This window comes from Pyxicephalus adspersus, chromosome 2 (genome assembly GCF_032062135.1).
Source record: "Pyxicephalus adspersus chromosome 2, UCB_Pads_2.0, whole genome shotgun sequence".
NCBI lineage: Eukaryota > Metazoa > Chordata > Amphibia > Anura > Pyxicephalidae > Pyxicephalus > Pyxicephalus adspersus.
This window is the reverse complement of record NC_092859.1, coordinates 13,963,058-13,990,342: the sequence shown is the minus strand read 5'-3', so window position 1 is coordinate 13,990,342 and position 27,285 is coordinate 13,963,058. Positions and strand designations below refer to the sequence as shown.

Below are 27,285 nucleotides of genomic sequence, written 5' to 3'. Positions count from 1 at the left end.
CTACACCTTCCACTGCCCTCCAGCATGTATGGCAGAAATGCTATGTGGTTCAGCAGTGCCACTATGGGGACATTTCCTCTTGCCCTGCACATTACAGAACTGCTATCAGGATTTCCATGAAATCACAGTACTGATTTTTCTTTTTTTTCTTTTCTGGGTAAAGCTCAGGCAGGTATTCAGCTATAACACATAGGAGAAATGGTGATCACTTTTGCTATCACTGTACCAGGGAAGGCATTATGCCATCTACATATCTATTAACCAACTATAAATAAGCCCTAAAGCAACATGAATATAGGTGGGCTTCCAAACCTGGCCTTTATCAAAAAACTGCTAGTTGCCTGGCTGTCGTAAGCTTCAATACTTGTCATTGACCTGACATAACTATGCAGCAAGTAAAGTCACAACAATGAAATGTGATGAATGTTTGGGATTCAGTGACTTAGAAGAAGTCAGTCATCATATGCAGCTGACATTTTCATTAAGGCTGAAATCCAGGCAAATAATACAAATATGATTGCACTTGTGTATCATTTAAATCCAGATTCTCCTTTTAGCAGACCAATATTACTTTGGGCAGAGTCTGATACTGAAGCAGATTACTTCAATGCTGTGAGAAAAGACAGCAAGGCCTTTGGCTAGATCTGTTGGAGATCACTGCCAGTAATGTGGCCAGTGAAGTAAGAGAATAGCACACTGGGCATTAGACTTACCAACAACGTACTACATGCAGGGTCAACAACATTGGGGGGGGGGGGGGGGGAAGCAACAGAAGAGACCCCATATTACCAAGTCCAACAAGAAAGTGGATTAAACTGACATGACCACCAGGTATTTTATGTTTGTAGTGTGGAAAATGGTCGGAAATTGCATTTGAAAGCTCCTTGAAGCACCTATGTCAGGATATGAATAAAACACTGCTTGTTGAGAGTATTTTTCAGCTCTAAGTTGATCATGAATAACTAAAATCACAAGCCGTGTTATCAGCTAGAACGTGCTAACAGGAAACATGTCGACAGGAAGACACAGCAAAGTGATGAGAGCGTCTGCTGCTTTGTGTCCACTCAGCATTTTAGGCCTGTGTTCTTCAATGATGCTTTTACTTACCTGTGCTTTCTTATGAGGTGCCTGGAGTATGGTTCAACTCAATTAAAGTAGGTAAAACTGAAATGAGTCTCCTTTTTTATTTTTAAACTGTATTTATAAAGCACCAACATCTTATGCAGTGCTGTACATTAGAGGTTGCAAATGGCAGAGCGATACAAACAATGACACAGGAGGAGGAGAGGACCCTGCCAAAAAGAGCTTATAAATCTAATGGGAGTAGTCCTGGGACACAGGGGTATCTAAAAATAGGAAAAATCTCCATACATTCTCAATAAAGAGCAACTATTCTTCATTTCCTAATTAAGTTTCATGGAGGCAAATTGCTAAAACTTTTCTGCCATTGCATTCCTGCAAACTTTTACTGGGGGAATCAATCACTTACATACTTTACTGTGTAAAAGATTTCATGTAAAATAATATTGGACAAGAAATGTGATCAATTGCACAAGATTTTAGGAGGATGACTAAGCAGCTTAAAATCATCCTCATAGTCCTCAATTTAAACATTGAAAAACCGTACACACTAGCCCACTTCAGTTTAATTTTTAGGGCGTTAAAGACAAAAGATAATTAAATAAAAAAGTTGATAGTGTGGATGGTTATATTACACCCACATTTTCCTTTTGCCCTTCATGAACTAACCACACTCATGCAGCTCTTTAAAGATAAAGCTAATCAGTGGTGGCGTTGTAAGAAAGTTATAAATATACCAAACAAGGGAAACAATATATATTGCTGTGATAGGTTAAAAACAAATCAGCATGTTTAGTTTAGCTGTGATTACTTTAATATGTATCAGGGTTCTCCCTGGACCATTTTAGCCAGGCGCACCACGCGGCAGTTTTTGGGTGGTTACTGAAAAAGTTCAGTCACAGTACACAGAAACTGGACAGTTGGGGCTTAATACAACGAACACAACCCAACAAAAGAAAACTGGGAAATACTAAGGCTATGGACATAAGAAAGTTGGAACAAAGTATAGAGGAGGGGTGGAAAGCAGACACAGTTATAGAGATTATCGGATTCCCATGGGAAGCACTAAAATTTGTCATTTATTGCCCTGGCCAATTTTCGACCACCCACCCACCCACAGCTTCTCTCTGCCTGGCTGAAAACATTTCTGGAGAGAACACTGGATATATTGTAATGGATCTGAGCAAATGATATTATATTTCCAAGGTCTGAGCAAAGAGCAAGCAGACATCAATTACCAATGAATAGCAATATATCCAGAATTATAGGAGTGCCCAGTTTATCAAACCATATTAAGGTGTTCCCAAATCCACACCGTTGGAGCCTGCTTAAATCCTTTACCTACCATAAAAGCACCCAGAGTTCCTACAAACCCAGAATACATCATTAAACATCGACTGAAGCTTCCATGGATGACTGAGCATTGCGCCCATTTTCCTGTGAGTGGGTAGCTGTATGAGTATTAACCTCCCCAGCGTTCTAATTCCGTTCAAATTTCCACACAAAAAGCGGTACAATATTTTGCATGGAAATTTATTCTTCATTGTAGGCTTAGGCATAACTCACCGATATTAAATAAATTTAATAACAAACTTTAAATAACAAAACACGAAAATCTGTTTTAAAAAAATATTTAAACGTGTAATGTAACTGTACAGTAGCATATATATTATATGAATAATTCTTTGCATTGGATTCAATACAGCTATTGTGTATTGAATCAAACACAAAACTATCTGAATTTCCCGCCGCTCCTCCCGCCCGCACCGACATCACCGGGAAACCCCGGAGATCAAATGTGCATTGCGCGGCTGGAGATTGAGGAGGAAGGAAGTTTCCCAAGACCTGCAGGGACCAGCAGGACAACGGGGTACGACAACGGAACAAGCTAAGTGGGTTTTTTATTAGTTAAAAGCTACTCCGAGTGTGACTCCGGAATACTGCTTTTTGCCTAAAAAATCCACTCCAAGTCACACTCGGGAATACTGCTGGGGGGGTAATTCACAGCCATTATTGTCCTACACACTCCAAATGAACAAAAAACATACACACAATGGATACAGTGAAAAAAGTAACTTTATGTTCTTTTCAGTGCTGTAACAATAAACATAAAAGCAGGACAGGCTAAGGATTCACAGCCATACAGGATGCCAGATTCAGGGTTTCCCTATGACTAGTTTACACACAACAAACTAGAGAAATGCCTTGGTGATGGTCTGTCCCCATTCTGCATGATCGACTATAGAATTCAGCCACTCATTATAAGTTCCAAGGATTGTGATTTTTAAAGCTACGAGGCTCAGAATCTCCCAGGGTAAAAAAAAAAAAAAAAGAAAGAAATATGTCATTCCTGCCATAAATCATGGAATATAGGATTAGGGGGCATTTTATACTTTAAAGATAAGTTCTGCATTGCCTGTTTCACCAGAATGGAGTTTTGTTTCCCTTTCAGCCCATGCAGATTCCATGATTTACTTGATTTAATTAACAGTATCTGCTTATCTCCTATGAGCTCCCCCAAAACCCGCACAAAAGATCTTGCTAATTCTATTGCACAATATAGGACAGCTGCTTTGGAGATGACATTCTGTTCCCCAACCCCGAGATTGGACATATTATGACGTTGTGCTCTGGTTGCCCGATTCTGTCTTGGCTTCTTCATATACAGGTTCTGCTTCTGCCCCATCTGAGTCTAGGGCATCTTTGGCGTTTGGAACCCAAAGACCTGAGTCAACACACTGCTTCATGTAAAAGCTGGCTTCCTGCAGGATGGAAAGGGAAACTTACATCAGTGTGTAGAACTATACAATATGTGCATCTGAGGTGCCTTTACATTCATGGATTGGAGATTCTGCAGCAATAGTAAGACAGGAAACAAAATAAGATATCTATACCTTTGTTGTAGGAGGAATGCCTACAGCTAGAGAGGTGAGTGAGAACTTTTCCATTGGAAAATTTTCACTTTCAAAATTTGCAATCAGGCAGGGTTTTATTGCAGAAAGGGACAGGCTCCTAGTGGATGTTCCTTCTACGACAAAACATACCTACCTGCCTGATCGCTGTCCCTTTCTGTCAAATATTGCTGAGCTGCACATGCACACCACAGCGTAGAGTAACCGCGCATCCTGGCTTCCCCGTGGCTGCCGAAACCCAATGAACTCACTGCGCCTGAGCAGGAGTTACATCCTGACAGCCCAGTAAATTAGGATGGAAGAAGATGAAACAAGGAGAAAAGAAAAGCAGATAATTGGCGCCCTGCGGCAGAACAGGGACAGGTAAGTGGTTTAAAAAATTGCGATCAATCATGTAAGGTTATTTTATTGCAAAAAAGACTTTGCCCGTCCCTTCTGCAATACAAGACCTACCTGTATCAATTTTTTCTAGAAACCGTTTAGTTCCACTTTAAACGAGATTTGGGTATAATATGCAACTACTTGTAATCTGATAGAAATCATCTTCAGAGCATTTGCTGTGATCTTTAAGAATGAATTCCTTTACAATCACATTACAAGCAGCTACAGAGCTCAGGAAAGTCTTTAAAGCTCCTTTGCTACTTAGATTATACATATTTTTGGTGTCCACAATCTGGAGACACTTAAAGGACAAGTGAAGTTAACTACTGCTATAAAAAAAAAAAAAAAAAAAAAAAAGTATTATATACCCCTCCACAGCCCACCAATATGGTATGAACCACACCTTTAGCAGAAAAAGCCAGGACACATTGTAGGCCAACTTACCTTGGGGTCCATTTTACTGATGGTTTCTTTTAACATCTCTATGTCTTTTGTATCAAAACATTTCTGTAATTCCTGTTGGAAATGAAATACAAAAAGAATTGGTTGCTATCAATAACCTACTAGTAACTAAATCAATTATGCCAGCAACACAAATTACCAAGTCTCTCAATCTCTGATATTCAGTCATTGTTTTTAACTTACAAAGTACCACACTTGCAATTTGTTTCTTCTATACCATTTCCAGATTTAGGTATCTGAGCCTCTCATTTTCGCAGAGCTGCACTGACTTTAGCTGTCAAGTCTCTTCTGTTCATCCCCATGACAGAGGTTACAGGAGGGAACATATTTGGTCTGCTGATATGCAGACATGCACTGCGCCCAGCAGTTCTCTCACAGGTGAGTGGAAGGTGTGCCGACAGCTGCCAAAGTTAGTGCAGCTTAGCCGGAGTGAAGATCTGGGTTGTTCATGCCAGAATATGTGCAGCCTTATGCTGAAAACATGCTGAAGTCTTACAGAAATAGAAACCACCAACAGCCTCTCATTTTGTGTACAGAGTGTTTGAACATTCCTATGCAGTTTATTATTTATTGTCCAGTGCTCTTAATATTCAGTAAAAGAACTGCTCCAATAACCCCCTTTTTTCCTTTAATACAAGGAAATGTGAGAACTTGTGCAAATGTGCAAAATGATGTGGTAGTTATGCAGTTCTTCCAGCACAAAGCACTGGAGTGGGAGTGCTGGAAGCAACAGATTACTGAATGCATTGATTTTTTAATGCATTTTAGGCAAAATTCAGTAATAATTATTTTGATTTATTGAATTAATAATTCTGTAAACAATATTATGAGGGTCTATGAAGAGATAAAAAAGTTCTAAGTCTTTAAGTTTGATCTCTTATTGAATAAACATTGGCTATATACACACATAAGAGATTTCTACCCAACATAGCTATTGCTGATAAAAAATCCCTCAAGATAAAACTGCCTTGCTGCTGCTTAACCGTGTTTTATTTCAGTTTATTGGACCTCATTGGTGAGATTGGTTATACTGGTCAGCGTGCAACTTAGCTCGAGGGTAAAAGTAAAGGTAGAAAGACTTCAGGCGATGCTCCTTGAACCATGTCATATGATGAAGCCCCAGAGGGGGCAACAACAAATAAACATTTAAAGAAAGTCTTCATGGCAGGTTGGTAGACCTGGGAACGCAGGTACAGATCTAAGAAGTTGATTTTGATTAAACTACCAGCTAAACATCTTGTGAGCACTGACCAATTCAGTAAGAGCTGGTTATGCTGTGACAGATTTGGGCTTATTTGCTCACCACAGGGACCAATAATCAATTAAAATTTATTATGTCTGACAATGTTTTTTAACAGCTGTAAAATCTTGTGAGTCACTGTTGGATTACATAACCACAAGGAAGGCGAGATAAGTAATTCTAATGATATTTTAAGGCCAAGTGCACACAAATAGATTAGCTGCCAATGCCATGCTTGACCGTCAGATTGATAATCAGCAGAAAGTTTAAAAATGCAGAACAAACATGCTATCCTACACCTCCTGATTATAGGGTAGGGATTGGTATACTACAGGACAGATCGGATTTGATTGTTTATAAAGGTGTTTATAGGATAAAACTTCTTATAGTCTAGAGTATAGTATAGAGATAGTCAGTGCCACACACAGCAAGGTTTTCCTGAAATGCTTCCCTGAAGTTGTTTTTACATTCAGTAGTCCATTACTAATGGCAATGGCTTGTCCTGGTACATCCATTTATTTGTCAAATTATTATTATTAGTATTTATAATATGGTCTTTCGATCTAAAGAATGCAATATTTCATATTATAACAAGGAGATAAATGATTGTGACATGAAAACTATTACTTACAGGTGGAAGCGATTCGTAAACCTCCACAGGGTCCAGCCCTCCTGGGCCTAGCCTCTTCTTCCGTTCCTCCTCTTCATATTCCTTTAAGGCTTTCTCTATCCGCACCTTGGCCCTCTCCCTGACTCTGTCCTTGAAGGATTCCAGCTCGTCAGTGAATGCATCCATATATTGCTGATCGGCAGTCTGTTGAGGTGAGGAAAAATTATAGTTTGTTTTAGGGACTTTCAAAATCATGCTCATGATGGCAGTGCTTAGTAATACTTTACTACTTCCAAAGCAACCCAGTCATGAAAAAAAAAAAAAAGAACAATTTTTAGCAACGTGTCTGCATACAAGTTTGTAGAAACTTTACTCTATTGCTTAGCAAAGCCAACCCAAGGATTTTCACAGCCGATACACATGTGATTCCTCCCAGCAGCCCTCTATGTGACTATAGATAAGGAATGGAGGAGGAAATGCACTTCAGACCATTCAGACAGCTTTTATTAGCAACAGAGGAAATATTTTTACAAACAAGTACCAGACAGCTAAGATTTCTTTCATGCAGTTTTGATCTAATTTTCATAGAGTCAACTTAAGCACACTTATGTTCAATTGTAGTATTCCAAATCCAGAAGCAAGGGGTAATCTTCTAATGGGAAGAAAGATTCCAAATGATCTAAGATGGCAATTGTAAAATTTTCTGAAATGACCCTGACTTTAACAACCACAAGCTATAGGACAGAGGTCAGCAAACTTTTTGGCCACAAGGCCACTTCAGGGTTAGGCAGGAGCACACCAGGCCGGATTCTCTCTCTCGAGTCCCACCCTAATGGCTCTGTCCTTCACCAGGAATGCCCCCTGAAGTGTAATCCCTTTCCTTTGCAACGCATACAAAGGAGAGGGAATGTTCCCTATTTACCCCGGCATAGGAAGTGTTAACACCAGTCCCGGTAAATAGGGAAGGTAGTCACAACAAGGAGGCTCAAGAGCTGCATGTGGCTCTGGAGCACCGGCTCCTGTAGTTTGTTCCAGCTCCGCCGCGGGTTGCCGGCCGTGATAAGGCCGGATAGGCCAGGGGGTGTTCAGCCTGAACAAACTACCAGCTAGGCCATAACTGGTCTAAACGCCTGAGTTTGCCTACCTCTGCTATAGGCTGTAAGCCACTGGTCAAAGTGAAATGCATGAGTGTTCCTAACATAAAAGCTATGAATGCCATGAAACATGAAACTATCGTACTCAGTTGGGCACCCGTTGCCCAATCTGTTTACCATGAAATCTAATCCTCAGTTCAGCACAACAGACCTGTGGAAAATCTGTTCAACGCTAGTGGTAGATTTATCTACTTTTCGCAAAAGGAATTGAGTCATTTGTGTATGTATGCTCGAGGATTTCAGATACTTGTCAGTAGGTTCAGGATCATGTTTCATAGCAAGCAGATTGCAGCTGTTATTCTGAGACACACAAAGCCCAAAACATTTTTAGTCCAAGCTCTAACCTTAATCTTGGTGAAGAACTGTCGAAAGCAGGCTCTAGGATCAACCTTCAGGCTCTTTGCAAGTTCTAGAATAAACTGCATTACGATGGTCTGGTGAGCCACTTGTTCCATCAGGGCATGTTTCTGCAGCAAGAAAGCACAATGGTTGCGAAGAGTCAGCAATTAAACACTGTGAGCATAGGAGTATGTTTTGTATTGTTTAACAGTTGTATATTCAGAAAAATCCCACACGTACATGTAATAGCTTTTACAATAGGATTCAAAGTTTAGTGAACACTTCCTTTACATATTTCCTAATAAAATAATTACTTATACATTCCATCTGCAGGAAAAAAAACTGAAACAGGCTATGTGAGGGCAATTGCCTATACAGTTCCTTATCTGTGGTGACCCCTGGTCCCCCAAAGCTCAAGAATCTTTAATATGCAAAAAAGTTTTCCAGTTCCTGAAGTTTTGCTAGGGCCTTCCACATTACATTATTCATTGATTTCATGCACAGTGCCAACAGTGGGATGCAGGTAAAAACAATGAACTAAGAAACAAACTATTCAGGAAATCCTATTATTAGTAAACAGAATTTATAATAGCGCTAACATTGTACGCAGCACTGTACATTAAATAGAGGCTGCAAATGACAGACAAATACAGACAGCGACACAAGAGGAGAAGACCCTGCCATGAAGAGTTTACAATCTAGGAGGTGGGGGAAGTATCACACAATAGGAGCTGAATGCTCAGTTTCATAATGAAGGTCCCCAGCATTTGATTTTGATGAATGATGCTTTTCTGATTGTTTTTGCCAGATAAAAATTAATTCCAAATGGATGTACTTGATAGATCACACACAATAGAATTTGTGTACTTTAAACTGATATTTACAAACATCTCAATAAGTAATCAGAACCCTACAATTCTATTTGATCAGATTGTTTTATTGGATCAGAAACGAGAAGTGAAAATCTTACCATATGTACCAGTTGTTAGACTTAACAACCAAATTCTTAGTTAAATTCAAGTTAAAATGTCTAATCCAAGCCAACAACTATGGCTTTATTGCATCAGACTTAGCCAGCTTGCAATATAACCAGAACTAGAAATCTTTATTCTGACTAATATTCCCAGGAGAGCACAAATCAAGAGCAGCGTGTACAAGGCACAGGCCACATGCTGCTTTGTTCATTGGCAGTCGGTTTACAGGACATTGGCTCTTTGCAATCATTACAGTTCCAGAACAATACAACAGCTAATAGAAAGAAATTACCCATCAATCAAGCCCAGTAACAATCAGAGTCAAATAAAGACAGAAATCCCACAGGGGACACAACCTAACAAAAGAACAATCAGTACGTTTAATTATTCATTAAAGCTCTGTGATTACATGAATTAGAAGATGAAACAGCACATTCAATGCCACATATAACAGATCTGCTGGAATGCATGCGTGTGTACTCTTCAAGAAGCAGGCTTTTTTCTGTAGTAAGATGTCAGTGCTTCAATAGGAGGATGACCGACCCATTTAATATATATAGGAGTCCACACCGAAGATGTGCTGTACCAGATAGGGATAATTAAGCATTACAAAAGGCAAAATGAAAAGGAAAGTGAAATTTAATACAACCAATTTTCCTTTGTCCCCCACTGCTCAGTCTGTGCCTGTAGCCAAAGGGAAATCCTGGTATTTTAGGGTATGGAGCAGCATGCCATTCACTCCATTTTTCAGTACAAAATACAATTAATTTTAGTGTATGACAATATTAAAGTCTCCACATTTTCTCTATACTATAAAAGATGAGACTAAGATCAGGCAGGGTGGAGATATGATGCATCATTGTCCATGATTAGAAGTGATTAAGTGGCTGTCACTAATTCTGTAATGCCTTGAGCAGACTCTACATTATGTATACAAACCACTGCTGCAGAAGCTGATCCTGGAGAATGTATTTCTTATGGAAGCAGAAGCACAAAAGGGTTAAACTGCTGTCTACTTGAAATCTATTTACCATACACCATATTCCATTTTCAGTACACACAGCTAATAAAAGAACATTGTTGGAATGTGTTTGCTCCCACACCGAAGATATCTCACCTCTTCCACCTCTAGGTCGATGCACCAGATTACCAGGTAATTGGCCGTCTCTTCACACACCAAGTGGGGATTATCAGACAAGAATTTCTGGCTGTCATCCCAGCGATGAAGCATTCCTATCAGAGACAAATAGAGACTATAAGTTAGGCACAACACATCAATACCTCTCATGGTTAAAGTGCTCATCTTATCACAAGGCCCTGGAACAAGGACAATAGAACCACATTAAAATAATGAAACATTTGATCTGAGTATTTCAGAGATATATTAAGTAATGTCTTTTTATGTCCCAGCCAATGTGATGGACACTTTTGCTCAATAATGTTGATAAACCTAACATCTATGAAGATGAACCTGCTGGGTGTTCCTGAAAAATAGGAGAAGAGCAGACTCCTACTTACCAAAATGTTTTAAAAGCTTAACATTCTTTTCCACAAATGTTTTGTGTTTTTGCTCCTTCTGTTCTTCTGTTTCTTCTTTATTTTCTTGTTTTACATTGAACACACTCTAGAAACAGAAAAAAAATGTGTTTAAAAAGAAAATATCAATAGGGAATCCTTGAAATGTATTTCAGGTGTCAAGTAACCTCTGATAAAAATAATTAACTGAGGTTGGATGGGAAGAATTCCTTGGTAAAAGTGAATGTAAAAAATGCCCTTTACAGTGTTAGCCAAGATGCCACCCTTTAAGGCAGCTAAATTGATCAATGGTGTCATCATAATGACTCTGCACAATGTCAGTAAACACGAGCCTTCCAGCCACCATAAGATGAGAGGTCAACCAGCAAAAGCTCAATGAAACCCTAATACCCACTGGGGGAGCCAAATGGCTACACGGAACCCTGGCTAAGAATAGCGGTTCTAGGGGTTGCTGGGGATTCCTGGAGCTGTGGCCGATTAAGAAAGGCTGACATAAGTTGTTTTCAATTAATACCACTGCAACATGTAAGTAAGTAAGTACAGACTCTACAAATGATAATACAAAAAAAGACATACACCAATTTAAATTTTGAGAAAAAAATTCAGGCTTTTGCAAAATGTTGCACAAAGAAGTACAAGTTATGGAAGAGAGGAAACCCATTTATGCTGTAAAGAACTCAAAATATGGGACATCTCTTTTCCTACCTAGGAAACAAAACAACTGACACAGTAAAATAGGTTTACTTGAAATCTATTTAAATCAAAACTTTACATATTGCAGGTTCAAGTCCAAAGATGTGTTGGTTAAATTTGTTTTCCTTTTTCAGGTTTTGTTTTCTTTATTTCCACTTGTTGCTCATGCCACTTCATGTTCTAAGATGACAAGGCTTACTAACTGTACCTAGCGAGAAGAAGGGATTTCACCCCAAGACTCCTAACATCCCCATTTCTCATCCAATAACATGGGAGGAGGTGCACTGCAATGCCTGTACATGGTTAAGTTCTTATGTGCATTTTCAATTCCATGATGCACACTAAAAAGCATTTTGATAACATGCATGTGCATGAAAATTATTACAAGGGGGAGCATAAATAGGACTTATACCGTGTTTCCCCGATGATAAGGCAGGGCCATCAAATAAGACAGCCCCCCCTTTTTAGGGAAAAATGAAAAATAAGCCCCTCTTTAAATATAAAAAGTTGCAATCAGGCGTTTGTTTTATAGTAGAAGATACATCACTTATCCTTTCTTCAATTAAGAACCTACATGCTTGCAATCATTTTTAGTTCTGCATTAATATATTGCAAATTAGCAGTCCTTTAAAGTGGTGACTGCATTTTCCCGTTTATCTTCCAAAGCTTCCCTCAAGTATGGTAACATTAACAAACTTCCTCTCCTTCAGTGGCAACATACACTTGGAAGTTTTTAGGATGGCAATACTACAGGTAGTTGTCCCTTTTCCTCATTACATATGCAAAAGGTGTTCTGTAGTTCACAGACAGAACCTACGCAGGAGGAGAAGACTGCAGTGTGCATAGGACAGTGCTGAACTTTTTGCAGGATCAATAGGTATAACAAAACCAATGGTATAATATAATAGAGCAGATACATGAAAGCAGATAGGAAAAGTTTACAGTTACACATTAAGGTAAACCAGTCCTTGATAAAGAGAATCTAGATTAGTTTAGGTAAGAGGACAAGCCATAGCGGTCATACCACCAGTGCAGACCATGCATGTGCACAAGGACACTCTGGCACTTACGGCAAGTGTTCATTACATACACCTCTTCTTACCCCACTATTTGGCTATGTTCAGAATGGCTATGAGGTTGTGGTGCGGTTACCGCTTCTCCATGCCAGTGAATTGCTGCCACAGACGTTACAAGTAGCTTCTACCAGTGGTAGCCCCATAAAGAAAGTGACCAGGTTGAATTGACATAACTTCTGTGCATGTGAGTAATAGTTTGCTCAGTACCAGCAGCCCCAGGGGGGATACCAGAATACCGACCAATCACAGCATCCTGCACTGCGCAGCTCCGTGTGTGTTACTTCCCCCACCTCCTAGATTGTAAGCTCTTCATGGCAGGGTCTGCTCCTCCTCCTCCTGTGTCACTGTCTGTATCTGTCTGTCATTTACAACCCCCATTTAATGTACAGCGCTCCGTAATATGTTGCCGTTAAATAAATCCTGTTTATTAATAATAATACTAAGATTGTGCACAGACTGGTAAGAATGTTTTATTGCAGAAAAGACATTTTCTGTCTCTTCTGCAATACAAAATCCAGCATGCTCGCAATTTTTATTTGCAGAATTGTAGTTCCGCTTTAAAGTGGCTGAATAGTGCACTTATCTTTGGCGCACCAAAACTCCTCTCCTGCACACCAGCACTTCTGCTGAACAGATTTCACAGGAGAACCTTTTTGGGTTGCACAGCTGTCCAACATGGCACAACGTTTTGATAAATCGGTCTGTGTTTTTTGGTGTTTTTGTTGCATTGACAGCTTAATAAATTAAAGAGGAACTAAACTCAAAATCCCCCAAAACACAAAAAATCCACTTACCAATAAGTGTTTTCCATCGGGTCCTGCGTCGTCACAGCATCCGCCTTCTGGCCGGCGCCATCTTCTCCTCTTCTAACTACGTCACCCAACCCTGGCACAAAATCGGATAACGTAGGCTGGAAAAATAACTTGCCGATCTCACTGCGCATGCGGCAAATTTTTTCCTTTTTACGAATAGATATGAGGTGCTCAGGCATGCGCAGAAGGAGCACCAAGAGCCTCCGGGGATGTGTGACGTAGGTATCCCAGGGGAGGCATTGCACTCCCATTTATTATAGATCGCCTAGGCGGGTGCTGCACCTTTTATTCTTTTTTTTTAAATAAAGGTGTTGCACTTGCAAAAAAAACAAACAACAGTATTTTTACTTTACAATAAAAGGTTGTCTACCCTTCTATGTAAAGTGAAAATTCTGAGTTTACGCTTTAATTCTGAGGTACGCTTTAACATGCAAAAAGGAGCACTGACCACCAGGACAGCAAGGTGTGAATGGGCCCTTGAGGGAACATTCACTAAAAGCTACACAAAGACTGTCATTGATGAGATTCTTGCAAAGCCAACCTGGTTTATTATGAATTGGAGTGCTGAATGGTTTATGCAGCACCTCCCCTTAGGAATCTGGGGCCCCAGACAGCTGCCATATATGATATGATCTGGCTCCCATCTATATGCCATATTACAATCCTATCATATATACAGCTATTGTAGCTCCTCCACCCCCATTCATCAGCAAGCACTGAGGGCCACAACTTCCCATACACAATAATGGATTGTGCAAGAAGTGATGAAAGTGGGCCCCCACAACCCATGTGAGCTGTTTATAGCATTCCTGGCCTGCAGGGGCCCCAGCACACTGTACACTGGGGTCCATGAACCTTAAAACCCTCCAGTTCTGTGACACTGAACACCAGGAACAGGGCTGGGCTACACCATAGCCTCATACAGAGCATGCAATGCCACATGCTGCCATTATTATGCCAAAGCCATACAATATCAGATAATAAATAATAATACAATAAATCCTCACATACCTCACGCAGCAACAGCAGCAACACTTAGCAGACTGGCCCTGCTTTCTGGAAGGCTCTGGCACTCTCTACCCAACCCCCTGCCCTTTCTCTGACGTCACTTCCTCAGCTTCAGTCTATCAGACTGCCCTCTCTCTGACGTCGTGTCCCACACAAGTTCCCGCCCCCTTCACATATCGTGAAATACGATTGGACAGTGGCATGGTAAGGCGTGGCCAAGCGCGAGCATCCGCCGCAGCGTATAGGGCGTGGCTTGCCTGTGGGCGGTAGTGGAGGCGGTTGGGTTTTGTTGAGCTCTGAGGAGCTTTCAATAACAATCTCCATACATCTGTATATTTATATATTGTGACAGCATGGAACGTGAATAAAAAAACAGGAAAACAAGACGTGTGAGGTAATTTTAGTAAATTTATAGGCAATTCCTTATTTTTTGTCCCCATTGGGAGATTTCCCCTTACTTCCTGTGCTGTTGTCACTAACTCTATATCAGTGGTCACCAGGATAAATAAAGGGGTGAACCTGCCCATCATAAACACAGCAAAAAAAATACAAATACAGAGTCCTGTGAAACATTTCTATTCATTGTTGCCGTGGTTACCTTATATATTGGGGTCTATAAAGAATGCCTAAGGGGTATGGGTTAGGCCCCTTGTCACCAGGGCAGCAGCAGAATGCCACCCAACATTTCATGGCGGCTGTCAGGATGGAGAGCGGCGAGGACATACCTCTGGTTCCTGGGTGGATGCTGTGAGAGCGCCATTTCTATTTAACTTTATTGGGGTGCAGATGTGACATCAGACGTCCCTGGGTCTGATAGATCTCCTTTAAGAGGACTTGTCACCTGCACAATGCTGTCAACTGGGGGCTGTTCAGCCTTCTTGTAATAGCAATAAAGTTTTGTTAAAAAAAATTCAAATGTAAGGCTTCCCACATTGTCATACATTATTGTGGATATATATAGGAAAATGTACTACTGGGCCCACCGCCGACAAACCCCAATATTATTTTCTCCTCTTGTCCCCCTCCCTTCTTCTACCCCTTCTTTTCATCTTGCCCCTTTTTTTCTCTCTTCCACCCCCCATGTCAGCTTCCACCAAAGGTGCCAACTCAGGACAGGCTGCAGACAAGGACTGTGCAAGCTGCTGCAGGGGCCTCTGCTGGGCTCTCCGGGGCACTGTGATCCGCCCTGGGTTAGGTATCACTGCACAGGACAAAATGGGATCAGTGATTCTAATGTCAGAGTTTATTGTTATTTCCAAACAGATGAACTGTAAAGGCTTTTATATTGTCATATAGAGAATATTTTGGGTGCTTGGTGTAGCGCTCACAGGGGCAGCAAATTTTAACCCCTTGTAGTATAGCATAGGTGTTTTACAGGCATCTTCACTTTATGGGTTTATTGGATCTCTTATAGAGAGAGGGTTAGGGTTGCAGAGGGTCATACAGGAGCAGTTTCATTCAATCATAATAGTAGCTGGCCTTCTCACGTGGCCCCTTGGGTCCACAATGAGCTATGAAAGAAGGATAAGAAGTTAGAGTTTACTTCCTCTAACAGTCGTGAATTTTAGGTTCCTTGTGTCTGATGGAAGCTTCTCCTGCAGCTTGGCCCCTTGAAGCCAGATTCTTACACCACTGAGGGATAAGTTCATCTCCTCGGTCTTTAGGCCCAGCTTACAGGACCTGCCTTGTCCTCCCTGACACCTTTAGCATCCCATGGCTGGGGACCCCTCACCTCAATTCTCCAAATACATAACAATGTAACCAAAACATTGCCAGAAAATAATACACCTGAGCAGTGATTGGCTGCTACATTGCACCCAGGTGCCTTCTAAAGTTAGCCAACCATCACTCCTAGAGGGGAACTGGTCCTAGAACTGTCCACATTACACTAAGATTACCCCCTAAACTATGAACGTCTAAAAACTGCAAGCAGGTAGATTTATTGCAGAAGGGACAGGCCATGTTTATTCTTCGATAAAACACGTTTACATGCCTTGTTTGGAGCCTTGTAGAGGATTTAAAACCTAACTCCTTTAGTCAGCATTCCTGTTTCCAGTTAGGTGGCTGTATAACATATTAGAGGAATGTTTCATGTTGAGTGAATCCATAATTTTTCCCCCTACAAAAATGTCATTTACATTTGTTTTGTTGGCCTGTTTTATAATGCCACACTGTTCAGATTTTATAATGTATAAATATATACATATAATATATATAAAATATAATAAAATAGTTTGTCATAGGGATGTATTGATAAATGATTCCCCTGTCAGTTCGATTTAAGCTGCGTACACACTTCCAATTTTTATCGTTGGAAATGAACGACGAACGATCGATTGGGCAAAAATCGTTCATAAAAAAAGTAACCAACGACGCCGACGAACGAGGATAGTCGTTGGAAATGAACGACCGGACCGGCGGATCGGATTGGACGACAATCGTTGACCATCTATCGTGTGTACGGTCGTTCAGTGATCGTCCATGGTCTGAGCATGCGCGGTGAACGAACGTTCGCTCACTTCCTGTGGTGCACGTCACTTCCTGTATCGTTCAAACAATCGCATCTATCGCGTGTACAATATCTGCGAACAATCGTGTCGTTATCTGTATGTACAGGATCGGTGCTATACGATCGTTCGCAGATATCGTGCAGGCTCGTTCGTCGTTCGTTTACCAACGATAATAATTGTAAGTGTGTACGTAGCTTTAGAGTTCACTGACTGCTGTTCTACATGCTGGTTTCAGTGCATAATAAAACAATGACTGCCGCCTAGTGGCCAATTATCAAAAGTGCACAGCAGTCAGATTAAGAAATGCCATGTATTTTAACATACTTAGGTGAAATTAAGGAATATTTTATAAAAATACCCATAGTGTGATATTTGTGATTATTTTTTTACAACAAAGTAAAACAGGTGAATCAGAATCCTACTGGAGAAACTATGCCATAATCTTTGCTAGAGCTTGTAGTCCATCAACACCACACGGATTTACCGTATCTGTGAACTCTGTACTGCCGAGCATTCTCCCACATGGCATTACATTGACAACATAATTGTCATTTAGAAAGGTTACTCACCTCACAATTGGCAGAGTTTAAATGACTCCTGGGGCAACATGGTGGCTCAGTGGTTAGCACTCCGGCCTTTGCAGCAAATTATTATTGTAAACCCCCAGACAATAACACCCTAAACATGTGTGTAAAAATCTTTCAGTATCATAACAGGTACAAATGTTCCGCATATACTCAGAAGAGGTCAATCAGAATCATTAGATCATAGTCATGCCTGAAACACTTTCTTTGACATTGATATCCAGTGGCCATCATGAAAAAATCTCCAGCAAGCGCCAAGGAGATTGTTCTTTGGCCAGTTGTAATGGAAGAACGTTATCCATTGGGTTCCATTTATTCAGATTGTAAGCTAGATCTCCTTTTCCTGTGGGTCAAAGGATCGCCAATCAACACAGCAACATCTTGATTTGCCACAGAGACTTGAAGTTGAAGATGATGCTGCTCAAGTGGAAACCTTGGGGATTTGTTGGTCAGAGCTGATCCTTGTGATAAATGTTAGAAAATTAAAAAAACAAAGGGTCAATAGCAAAAGGTGATAATTGCAGATAGCGGTCTTTAGGTTTCCAAAGAACAGGGGCAACATTTGTATGGCTCTAGAAATTCAAGCAGAACTAAACCCGTGATGCTTACTTTCCTCGTTCCCTTGTGGCACACTGCCGTCCTCTTCCTGTTTCTTTTCCTGAAGATATCCTGTGTGATACTTCCGCCACCTCCTAGATTGTAAGCTCTTTGGGGAAGGGTCCTCTCCTCCTCCTGTATCACTGTCTGTATCTGTCTTGTCATTTGCAACCCCTATTAAATGAACTGCGCTGCGTAATATGTTGGCATTATATAAATCCTGTTTATCAATAATAATAATAATAATAATGTCTTCAGCCATCTTCAATGGTCATGCCAGGATGACATAATTCCTACGCTGGTGCAGGAGATTATGAATTCCCAGCACGCACAGAGGAAGCTGGGATCACCGGGTATGCTGGCAGCAAATACTGAAGCGGCTCATGCGCAGCTCATCTTTTTTTTGACAAATACCAAGAGCATTCTGGCAGGTAGAAGCGATTATTGCAGTAGGGATACCACTTGTCCCTTTCTGTAATGATGACTTGCATGATTCTGGATTTTTAAAATTGGAACTTTAGTTTCCCTTTTAACCAATAGCACAAAATATGGGCCAGTTACTATCCATTTGATCAATGCCCAGCACCAATAAATTGAGCAATGGTTAGTGACTGCACAAAATGACTTAATCATGGGGAAGGGGCTGATATGGACAGACTTCTGTTACAGAGAGGAACTTTTTGGTTTTATACTTGCCCTTTTTCTTTATTCCAGATCATAAGCATTTATTTCAATATTTGATATATTTATATTATATGACATTTTAGGGAGTTAGCTTTTTTTAAGGCATTCCTGTATTTGTTTTCCTATATCCCAGCCTGAAGTACTACTGAGCTGTTACTTTTCTGCCTTCTGAGTCCAGATCCATATTTTCCATTCTCATTCCTTTTTCTGCATTGCCTAGCGGTGGCACCAACTTTCAGCCGATTGGGTGGATAAAGCTAAAAACGTGTCAGACATGTGCCCAACCTTTTCTTACCGGGAGATAAAGTGCAGTAGAAACCCACCACTTGCTTTCCTGATTACAGACGTGATTTGAGGTAAGTCTTTTTGCTATGCATTTTTTTAGAGGTTAACATGATTTGCTGAAAGGACCTAACTGGGTGGTGATTTTCCTGATTTAATAAGAATGGGTTGCAGTGCTCTTACTGTCTGTTTGTTACCTTAAGAAAGAATGGTCCTGACCATTGTCTCTGATACAAAACATGACTAGAAAGCCAACATTTTTAATTAACACAGAATTGGGATTTGAGGGGAACCCTTCCAATGGTGCAATTTGCATTGTAGAGATCTACTTTTAGTTCCTGCTGTGTCTTGGGCAAGAAGTGACAGAGATCTCTCCAATGCAGACAGAGATAGTAAAGAAAAATGAATAAACCATCATTTTCATGTTAATTGTGTAAAACTCATAGATATGAAATGGTGTTAAAGTGATGACTTGCTGATGGGAGCCAGTAGCAGTAGACTTCTTAAAATATTTCAGTTGGTTTTAAACTACAACATCTACAGCAGCTTTTCATAACCAGGATTCTTCCACAGTTAGCCAGGGGTTTCTTAAACAGTAAATAGTGGTATATTTCAAAAATATAATGTACCCCTGAATAAGTTTTCAGATTTCAGTAGGATGGACAGACCCCTTGCTTGATTAGAGCACAGATAAAGAGGACAACACAGAAGAGTTTTTTGTGGCCAAAGAAATAACCAAAGAAATAAGAGTTTTTAGTGAAAAAGAATAATTTATATATTGTGAGGGATACATTACAAAAGATAATAACATAGCTAAAAAAGCATACAATTATGTTTAGTACAAAATGATTTACCTCATCCACTGTACAATATAGGGGATTTGAGGTAGATGCTTAGACATAACTCTCTGACAGACATTTATATACAGTACATTATTTATCATCTCAGCAGACTGGTGATGTAGGGAATGAAATCGTAATCTTAGAGACACAGTTAGTTAACCCAATGCGTTTCTGCCTTTGAACTTGGTGGCTTTGGACTTGTTTCAATAGAACCTGCTTAACATCAGTTAAAGAAGCGTGTAATATAATTCAGAATTCACTGACAGATGCTGTAGACCTGTAGTTGACTTCCTTCTGTCCTGCACTTGGCATGCTTAAAATGGGTTCCTATAGACTTGTACAGGATGGTAAGATGTCTGTCTCAGATGTTTGTTGAATAAGGCCACAGAGGACATTCTTACCACTAACCACTACTGTAAGGGTGTTTCTGTCCCTGCCCTGGAATGTAAGGGGGCAGATTTTCCAATAATCACCAGTGTAAGGGAACACTTTTTCACTGTTTAAGGGGACATTTGTATACTGATCAAATATGTAAAGAAATTTTTCTTACTATGGGCCAGATTTATTAATGAACTCCAAGGTTTGACAGGATACACTTTCATCAGTGAAGCTTGAATGCAAATCCAGCAAACCGTGAATGGACCTGTTCAGGAATGAAAACAATTAACAAATAGCAAATGACTTTTAGGAAATCCATTCCAGGTTTGCTGGATTACCCAGCTTTACTGATGACATTGTATCCTCTCAGAGAGCTTTATTAAATCAGACCCTATGAATCAATTATCTAAGAGTTCTTTCTTCCTCTTACCACCAATGTAGAGAAGCAGTACAGTGATCACCAATGTAAGGGAACACTTTCCTCTCCTCCTCTTTTGTAGAAAAGAATCTCTGCTGTCCACTAATGTAAGGAACATTTTTACAGACCATCTAAATAGGGAATATTCTCTCATTGATTACCAATGTAAAGAAACATTTTGATGCAAAAATTGACAACAAATGTCAAAAAAAATAAAAATAAATGCCCTAATCCTTCATTGTCCCACTGTCCCCATAGAGAGAGAGAAACTTTGAGACAACATCTTACACAAATATAAAAACAATCTATATCTCATTGATATATCTATTTTATGCACAACTTGCCCCACTATCACCCCTTCCACTATCTTCCGGAATGTTACTAATATTGATTACAATTAACTTATTTAAATATATAAAATATATATATATAAAATCATACCAGTCAATTGTAACCTTTCTTTACATTTGTGCACTTTTACATTGATTTCTGAAATACAGGGCATTTGTACCACCAATGCAAGGAGCATTCTTTTTATCTTTCTACTGTACTCCTATGTAAGAGGTCCTTCACCCACTGACCACTATGTGAGATCTTCTCTCACTGTCAACAAGTGGGTACCTCTCCAAGTGACAGTTATGTAGATGGGCGCCTCTCCCAAGTGACAGGTATGTAGGTGGGCGCCTCTCCTGGGCGCCTCTCCCAAGTGACAGGTATGTAGGTGGGCGCCTCTCCAAGTGACAGGTATGTAGGTGGGCGCCTCTCCAAATGACAGTTATGTAGATGGGCACCTCTCCAAGTGACAGTTATGTAGGTAGGCGCCTCTCCAAGTGACAGGTTTATAAATGGGCGCGTCTCCAAGTGACAGTAATGTAGGTGGGCCCCTCTCCAGTGACAGGTTTATAGATAGGTGCCTCTCCAAGAGACAGTTATGTAGGTAGGCGCCTCTCCAAGTGACAGGTTTGTAGGTGGGTGCCTGTCCAAGTGACGATTATGTAGATAGGCGCCTCTCCAAGTGACAGGTTTATAGATGGGCGCCTCTCCAAGTGACAGTAATGTAGGTGGGCCCCTCTCCAAGTGACAGGTTGGTAGGTGGGCGCCTCTCCAAGTCACAGTTATGTAGGTGGGCACCTCTCCCAATGACCATCTTGTAAGTCGGTGTCTCTACAACTGACGACCAATATAAGCATGCACTGAACTTAACACTGATGTAAGGGAGCACCACACTAACCACTAATGTACAAGAGTACTACACTGAGTAGTAATGTATAATAAATCTTATAAATATTACACCGGGGATATTAAGGTAAAGGAATACTGTAATTTCTGTCTAATATAATTATTTGTTTTTTTCATGATAATTACTGAAAAATGATTAGTCCCTTTGAACTGGGTGTCTAATATGCTAGGTACATCACATTCTGTATTCTTTGGCTTATCAGTACACCACAACAACCTTTTGACCCTGCAAACCTTTTGTTTAGTCCATATATGTAACTGCAAAGCTTACTAAACTGCTACATACATACCATATACTGTAGATGTAATCATTTTTAGCAGAGGTTTCTTAACACTAGAGAATTATTTCAAGTGTTCCTCCATTGAAAAATGTTTGGGGAAGGCTAAAGGCTAGATAACCTTCATGAATCGGAGGAACATGATTAAAATGCTTGTGACAGAACAATACTCAATACACTATAAACTTATCAGATCACAAAAACTTATTCTCAAATTACAATGAGGTTAGCATGCAATTGACTGAATAATGTCCTTGGTGGATATATATTTTTTTTTTGTTGAAAAGTAAAATGAAGAAAAATCAATACCAACGCTGTATGATAAGTATTAGACTTCGGTATTTCTGGTGTTCGGCTCTCTATCGAATAAGGGTGTGAAGGGAAGGCTGATGTGGTAAATTGCTGTTGAACATTTCAGAAAAATTTCATTTCCTACAAGACTTACTATTGCACTGACCTGCTAAAGTTCAAGGTGTTCCTGTAGATACTGACAAACTGCTTGTACCGCTGCCAGATAACACGGATGGCCCCACACAGAAAATGGATAGCCTTCTGCATTCTCCGCAGTAGCTGCAGGGTAAGCATAATTCCTCCTGATGGGAAATTTAGAGCACTGACCACTGATAACAATCATATAGGTCAAGCCTTGCGACATCCGCTATAGAAAAATGAGAATAGCCATTATGTAAGATTTGGACTTTTTTGCAATAGAAAATTCTTAAAGGAAAACACCATCAAGCACTCTTTGTGGTTCATATGGCCTTGTGTTCAGCTGCTAAAGTTTTAGGTAAATTAACAATTCTGCAGAAAATTACTTTTCCATGGCTATCTCCAGTTTTTTAGTTACCACGGTGGTCATTGAAATTCTTATTACTGTGACCATTTCTCCCCCTCAGAGGGGCAACCATTGAAAGCAATGGGCAGGTGATGTTCATAAAAGAGCAAGTTGTCTGAACACTGCAGCAGCCTGGAAACGACATCAGTTACTGCATGCTTGTTCCAAGTCATTGATTAAAGTGTATGAACAGAATACCAAGGGCCAGTTATTGCTGCCTATGTCAGTGCAGGTTTCACCACGGGTTTCCTGGTATAAAATCTGATCAGTTTGCATACTGAACAGTACATTTTCCTTCTACTAAAGTGGGGGGTACTTTTGCCATTTATAATAGAAATACCCCTTTAAGATACACTTCTGGGAACTGTTATAACACTCAGCTGGCTCCAAAACTACATTTAGGAACCAAGCAGGGGATGGATCTATTCATAACCTATGTATCCCAAACCCTAGGGTGGCTTAGGAAGCTAATTTTTTACACATTCTGGAAGCAGCGCTGACCACTGGCCCACCCTACTTTCCATCTTGGCCTCTCATAATCATTATAGGTCAGTGAAAGTAAAACCTTGTCAGTTTGTGTCCATTACCATACATAATAAATGTGTTTTAATCAATAGCAGATAGTAATGGAGAATAAAATGCAGTAAATTCAATATGCAAATCACATGCAAATTTAATGCAGTTTCAATTACTTGAAACTGAGCCAATCCCATGTTTAAGTCAGTGCAGTATGCATTACATTTGTATATGAATTGTATACAATCTGAATTTTCTGCATCTCATTGTCCATCTCCAACAGCAGTGAAAATCGACCCTCTACAACACTAGAAATTAGAGTAAACTGTAAACTGTGAATAAACGGGACAAACAGAAAGCTTCCACACTACAATATTGAATATTACAATAGTAAGAACTGAGTAGCCATGGGGTGCAACAGGGACATAAATCATGAGGGTGACTGAATAGAATTATAAATACTTCATGCAGATATCAAGATAATCATAAGGATAACTGTGTGACCATTTGTGCCACCATTAGCTGAATACCTGAGCTGCATTCTCAGTGTGGTTCAGTGATTCAGAAGGTGGCTCAGCGGTTAGCACTCTGGTCTTTGCAGCGCTAGGTCCCAGGTTCGAATCTTGGTCAGGACATTATTTGCATGGAGTTTTCAAGTTCTTCCTGTGTTTGCCTGGGTTTTGTTCCAATTTCCAAAAACATACAGTTAAGTTAAATGGCTTCCCCCCAAAATTGTCCTTGGACTGTATTTATGATATATGACTGAGGTAGGGACATTACATTGTGAGCCCCTTTGAGGGACAGCTGGTGACATGACTATAGACTTTGTACAGTGCTACAAAATATGTTGGTGCTATATAAATACTGTGTAATATTAATATTAAAGAGGAACTAAATATACCAACTAGGCAAGCTGTATTTTGTTAGATGCAGGTCAGTAGTGACAGCTAACCTATTCTCTCTGTCACAGGTCCACTTTAACATTTGTGTCCAGGCAGGGCTTTATTGCAGAAAAATGTAGGCGATGTCCGTCCTCCAATAAGCATTTTCATCTGCCTGATCACAATCTTCATCTGTCAAAATCACGCACGCTCATGCACAGCTTACCATTGCGTGCTAGAATACCAAGCATTTCCCGCTTTACCTTGCAGCTGCTGGTACTGAATGAACACTCCTGCACCTGCGCACCTGTCAACCTGGCCCGATCAATCAAAATGACCAAAGATCGCAAGAAGGAAAAAGATGGTGGTGCATGAATGCCATTGAGCTAGACCAGTATAATGTGAGGTTGGAAAAGAAGCACATTGACTGGGCAGGATGGAGTGGCTTCATAGATTTATGATTGGAAGGGAAATTAAAACCACTTCACTGGGTTATAATTTAGCATGTAGAACAGCTCTTCATTTTAGGGAAATACCATTCAATTTAATGAAACCAGAATTCTTCTTTGTCTGATTTTTCCATTTCCGCCTAAGCCTCCTTCTCTACACTTAAGCTGATTGCATTTTAAAGCAAGAAAATGACCCATCACCCTAGATTGTTTATTCCACAGCAAGAATGACAGTGGTGTCCTTACTTTGTACATGCGGCTCGAAAGGACATGTTTTCTCCTTAGATTACTCCAGAATATCTATTACTCTGACGCTATCAGTAAGATCTTCACACAGTGTCTGCTTTATTATATACATCATGGCTGGAATGAGAATGTAACCCTCAGACAGATAGAACATCACATGATGCCTTTGTCGTCTGGTATCTTCTACATATTAGATTTGTGTTGATGATTTAATGTACCATTAAACCCTTACAAAAACACTTAGTTTTGGTGATTGCTAAGAAGGGGACAGGACATGATGTCTTTTCTCTAGGTTTTCTCCTTACTTTGTAAACAAATTCACTTTCTATAGATATGTTTGCATGAACTTCCCATGGTTGTATTCATATTCCAGCAGTGGATAATTAGCACAGATTTACCTCAATGCCTACAACACAGGGTCTTAGCACAGCGTTTTGTGGTTCGGCTCCTGAAAAGGTGACAATATTGTAGCTGAACCGAGTAAGCAGTACCATCCAGAGCAAGAAGTGTTCGTGGATACAACATTTATTTCCAATACTATATATATAGTATAACGCAACCCTTGGGTTCATCCAGAGGTTGCTAGAGGTTACTTGACCAATGAGCAATTAATGCCTCTCTGTTTAACTGACACCAATGGTCTTTTTGGCTGTTTAAAAGGGTGACATTCTTCCTACTGACCACAAGGCTCATGTACTGTGAGCACTGGATATAGTAATTATAGAAGGGGTTCCCTGAAGACCTGAAAGTTATTTCAAGGCTTCTTCCTATTTTAAATGGTCATTGGTTGAAAATAATAACCTATACTATAATTCTTTAACTTTTCACCTTTTCATCCCCAAATCTTTTTTTTTTTTTTTTTTTTTGAAACTGAGTTTTTAATAAATATTTTCCATTAACAAAAAAATAGGAAACAAAGACAATGAAAAGACCCAAATGTGAATATAACAATACAGGAAGGTGGTCGGTACATCAAAGAAATTCTTCCCATAAATCACGTGAACTAAAATAGCATTTATAATATACACAATCCAATACTGTAACTTTGGTGACAAACAGTAATCCAATTTCACATTAGACAATAACAACAGAGAGAGGTGGGGTACTTTAAGAATGACAACCAAACAACTTCAGGAAGGAAGGGGAAAAAGGCTAGTGGGGCAGTGATAGACGAATAACTGACAAAATCAAATATTCAAGCTAAAGAGCTAAACCTGTATCCGAGAATAGTAAGCATCCCAGGTTTCCCAGACCTTTTATTAACATTGTTAACAAGATTTATTAACATTGTTTTTAAGGAAAGCAGTAAGATACTTCATCAGTTGGACTTCCTGAGTGCGAGTATGCAAATCCTCTAGAGAAGGGGGTAAAGTGGATTTCCACTTGGTCAAAATCAGAGTGGGAGCTGCAACCAAAATATGGGTAGTAAGTTTACAGGTGGATTTGGGGAGACCCGTAAAAGGCAATCCCAGAAGGTGGTTAAGTGGATCAAGTGAAAACCTGTGTTGGGTCACCTCTCCAATTAGCCTAATAACTCTGTCTCAATAGACCTGAATAATGGGACAAAACCAAAAGATATGTTCCAAGATTCCTCGCTGGGATCCACATCGCCAGCAAGTAGGGTCTACAGTTGGAAATCTTATATAAATTCTCTTCGTAAAGTGTGCATATCAAGCTTTTGTCTGCCACCTCTCAGATTTCTGACCACTCATCTCTCTCCAGGGTACAGCCCAATATGGCCTCCCAAGTATCCATATATGCAAATTTACCAGAGACTCCTGTACCGATACATAAAGGAGGCGATAACTGGAGGGGATAAGACCCTTGGCATAGGGATCATCAGCACATATTCTCTCAAAAAGGGTCACTTCTGTGAATCTGGGTAGCTTAATTGAGGGAGAGGACATTGCAGGAGATCAAATTTAGCCTGGAGTTCCGGAAAGAAGAGTAATCTCTTATCCACAGAATGTAAGATATTTCAAAGGTGGAATAGCCCCTTTTCTCTCCATAGTTGACACATATTTCTGGATAAGCTATCGGGTATTAGAGGAGTGTGTATGATGGACATCAGTATGGAGGCTTGAGAGGAGAGACCATATTTAGACTTATATGTCCTCAACATATTTGGCATAAACACCATCAGAGAAAGCAGGTCTCTATCTGTTAATAACATGGAGGAATTCCATAACATCACATTAGGGTGAAGTGGGGCAATCCAAGCTTCCTCCAACTCCCAGCATACACTAGGGGAGAATAACATTGTCCATGG

At 40.1% G+C, this 27,285-nt stretch overlaps 1 protein-coding gene and 1 long non-coding RNA gene across 2 annotated transcripts; one reads left to right on the top strand and one right to left on the bottom strand.

Annotated features, from left to right (window-relative positions):
* Positions 1–3,138: 3,138 nt before the first annotated feature.
* CDC37 (cell division cycle 37, HSP90 cochaperone) lies at positions 3,139–10,797 on the bottom strand. The gene is made up of 6 exons (XM_072399615.1): positions 10,671–10,797; positions 10,270–10,385; positions 8,184–8,306; positions 6,707–6,889; positions 4,818–4,889; positions 3,139–3,842 (listed from the first exon to the last, which is right to left on the bottom strand). Exons 2-6 carry the CDS (start codon positions 10,381–10,383, stop codon positions 3,696–3,698), a joined length of 639 nt encoding a protein of 212 aa, XP_072255716.1. The 5' UTR covers positions 10,384–10,385; positions 10,671–10,797; the 3' UTR covers positions 3,139–3,695.
* Positions 10,798–14,533: 3,736 nt separating this feature from the next.
* On the top strand, positions 14,534–25,248 carry LOC140324939 (uncharacterized). The gene is made up of 3 exons (XR_011919599.1): positions 14,534–14,671; positions 18,873–19,008; positions 24,592–25,248. It is a non-coding gene; the product is annotated as an uncharacterized lncRNA (long non-coding RNA).
* The last annotated feature ends 2,037 nt before the right edge of the window (positions 25,249–27,285 follow it).

Coding starts and splice junctions, on each gene's coding strand:
- CDC37 (XM_072399615.1), bottom strand. CDS start 10,383: ATGCTTCATCGCTGGGATGACAGCCAGAAATTCTTGTCTGATAATCCC. Junction 8,307..10,269: donor TCGACCTAGAGGTGGAAGAG/GTGAGATATCTT, acceptor TTCTTGCTGCAG/AAACATGCCCTGATGGAACA. Junction 6,890..8,183: donor AGTTCTTCACCAAGATTAAG/GTTAGAGCTTGG, acceptor TCACCTCAACAG/ACTGCCGATCAGCAATATAT.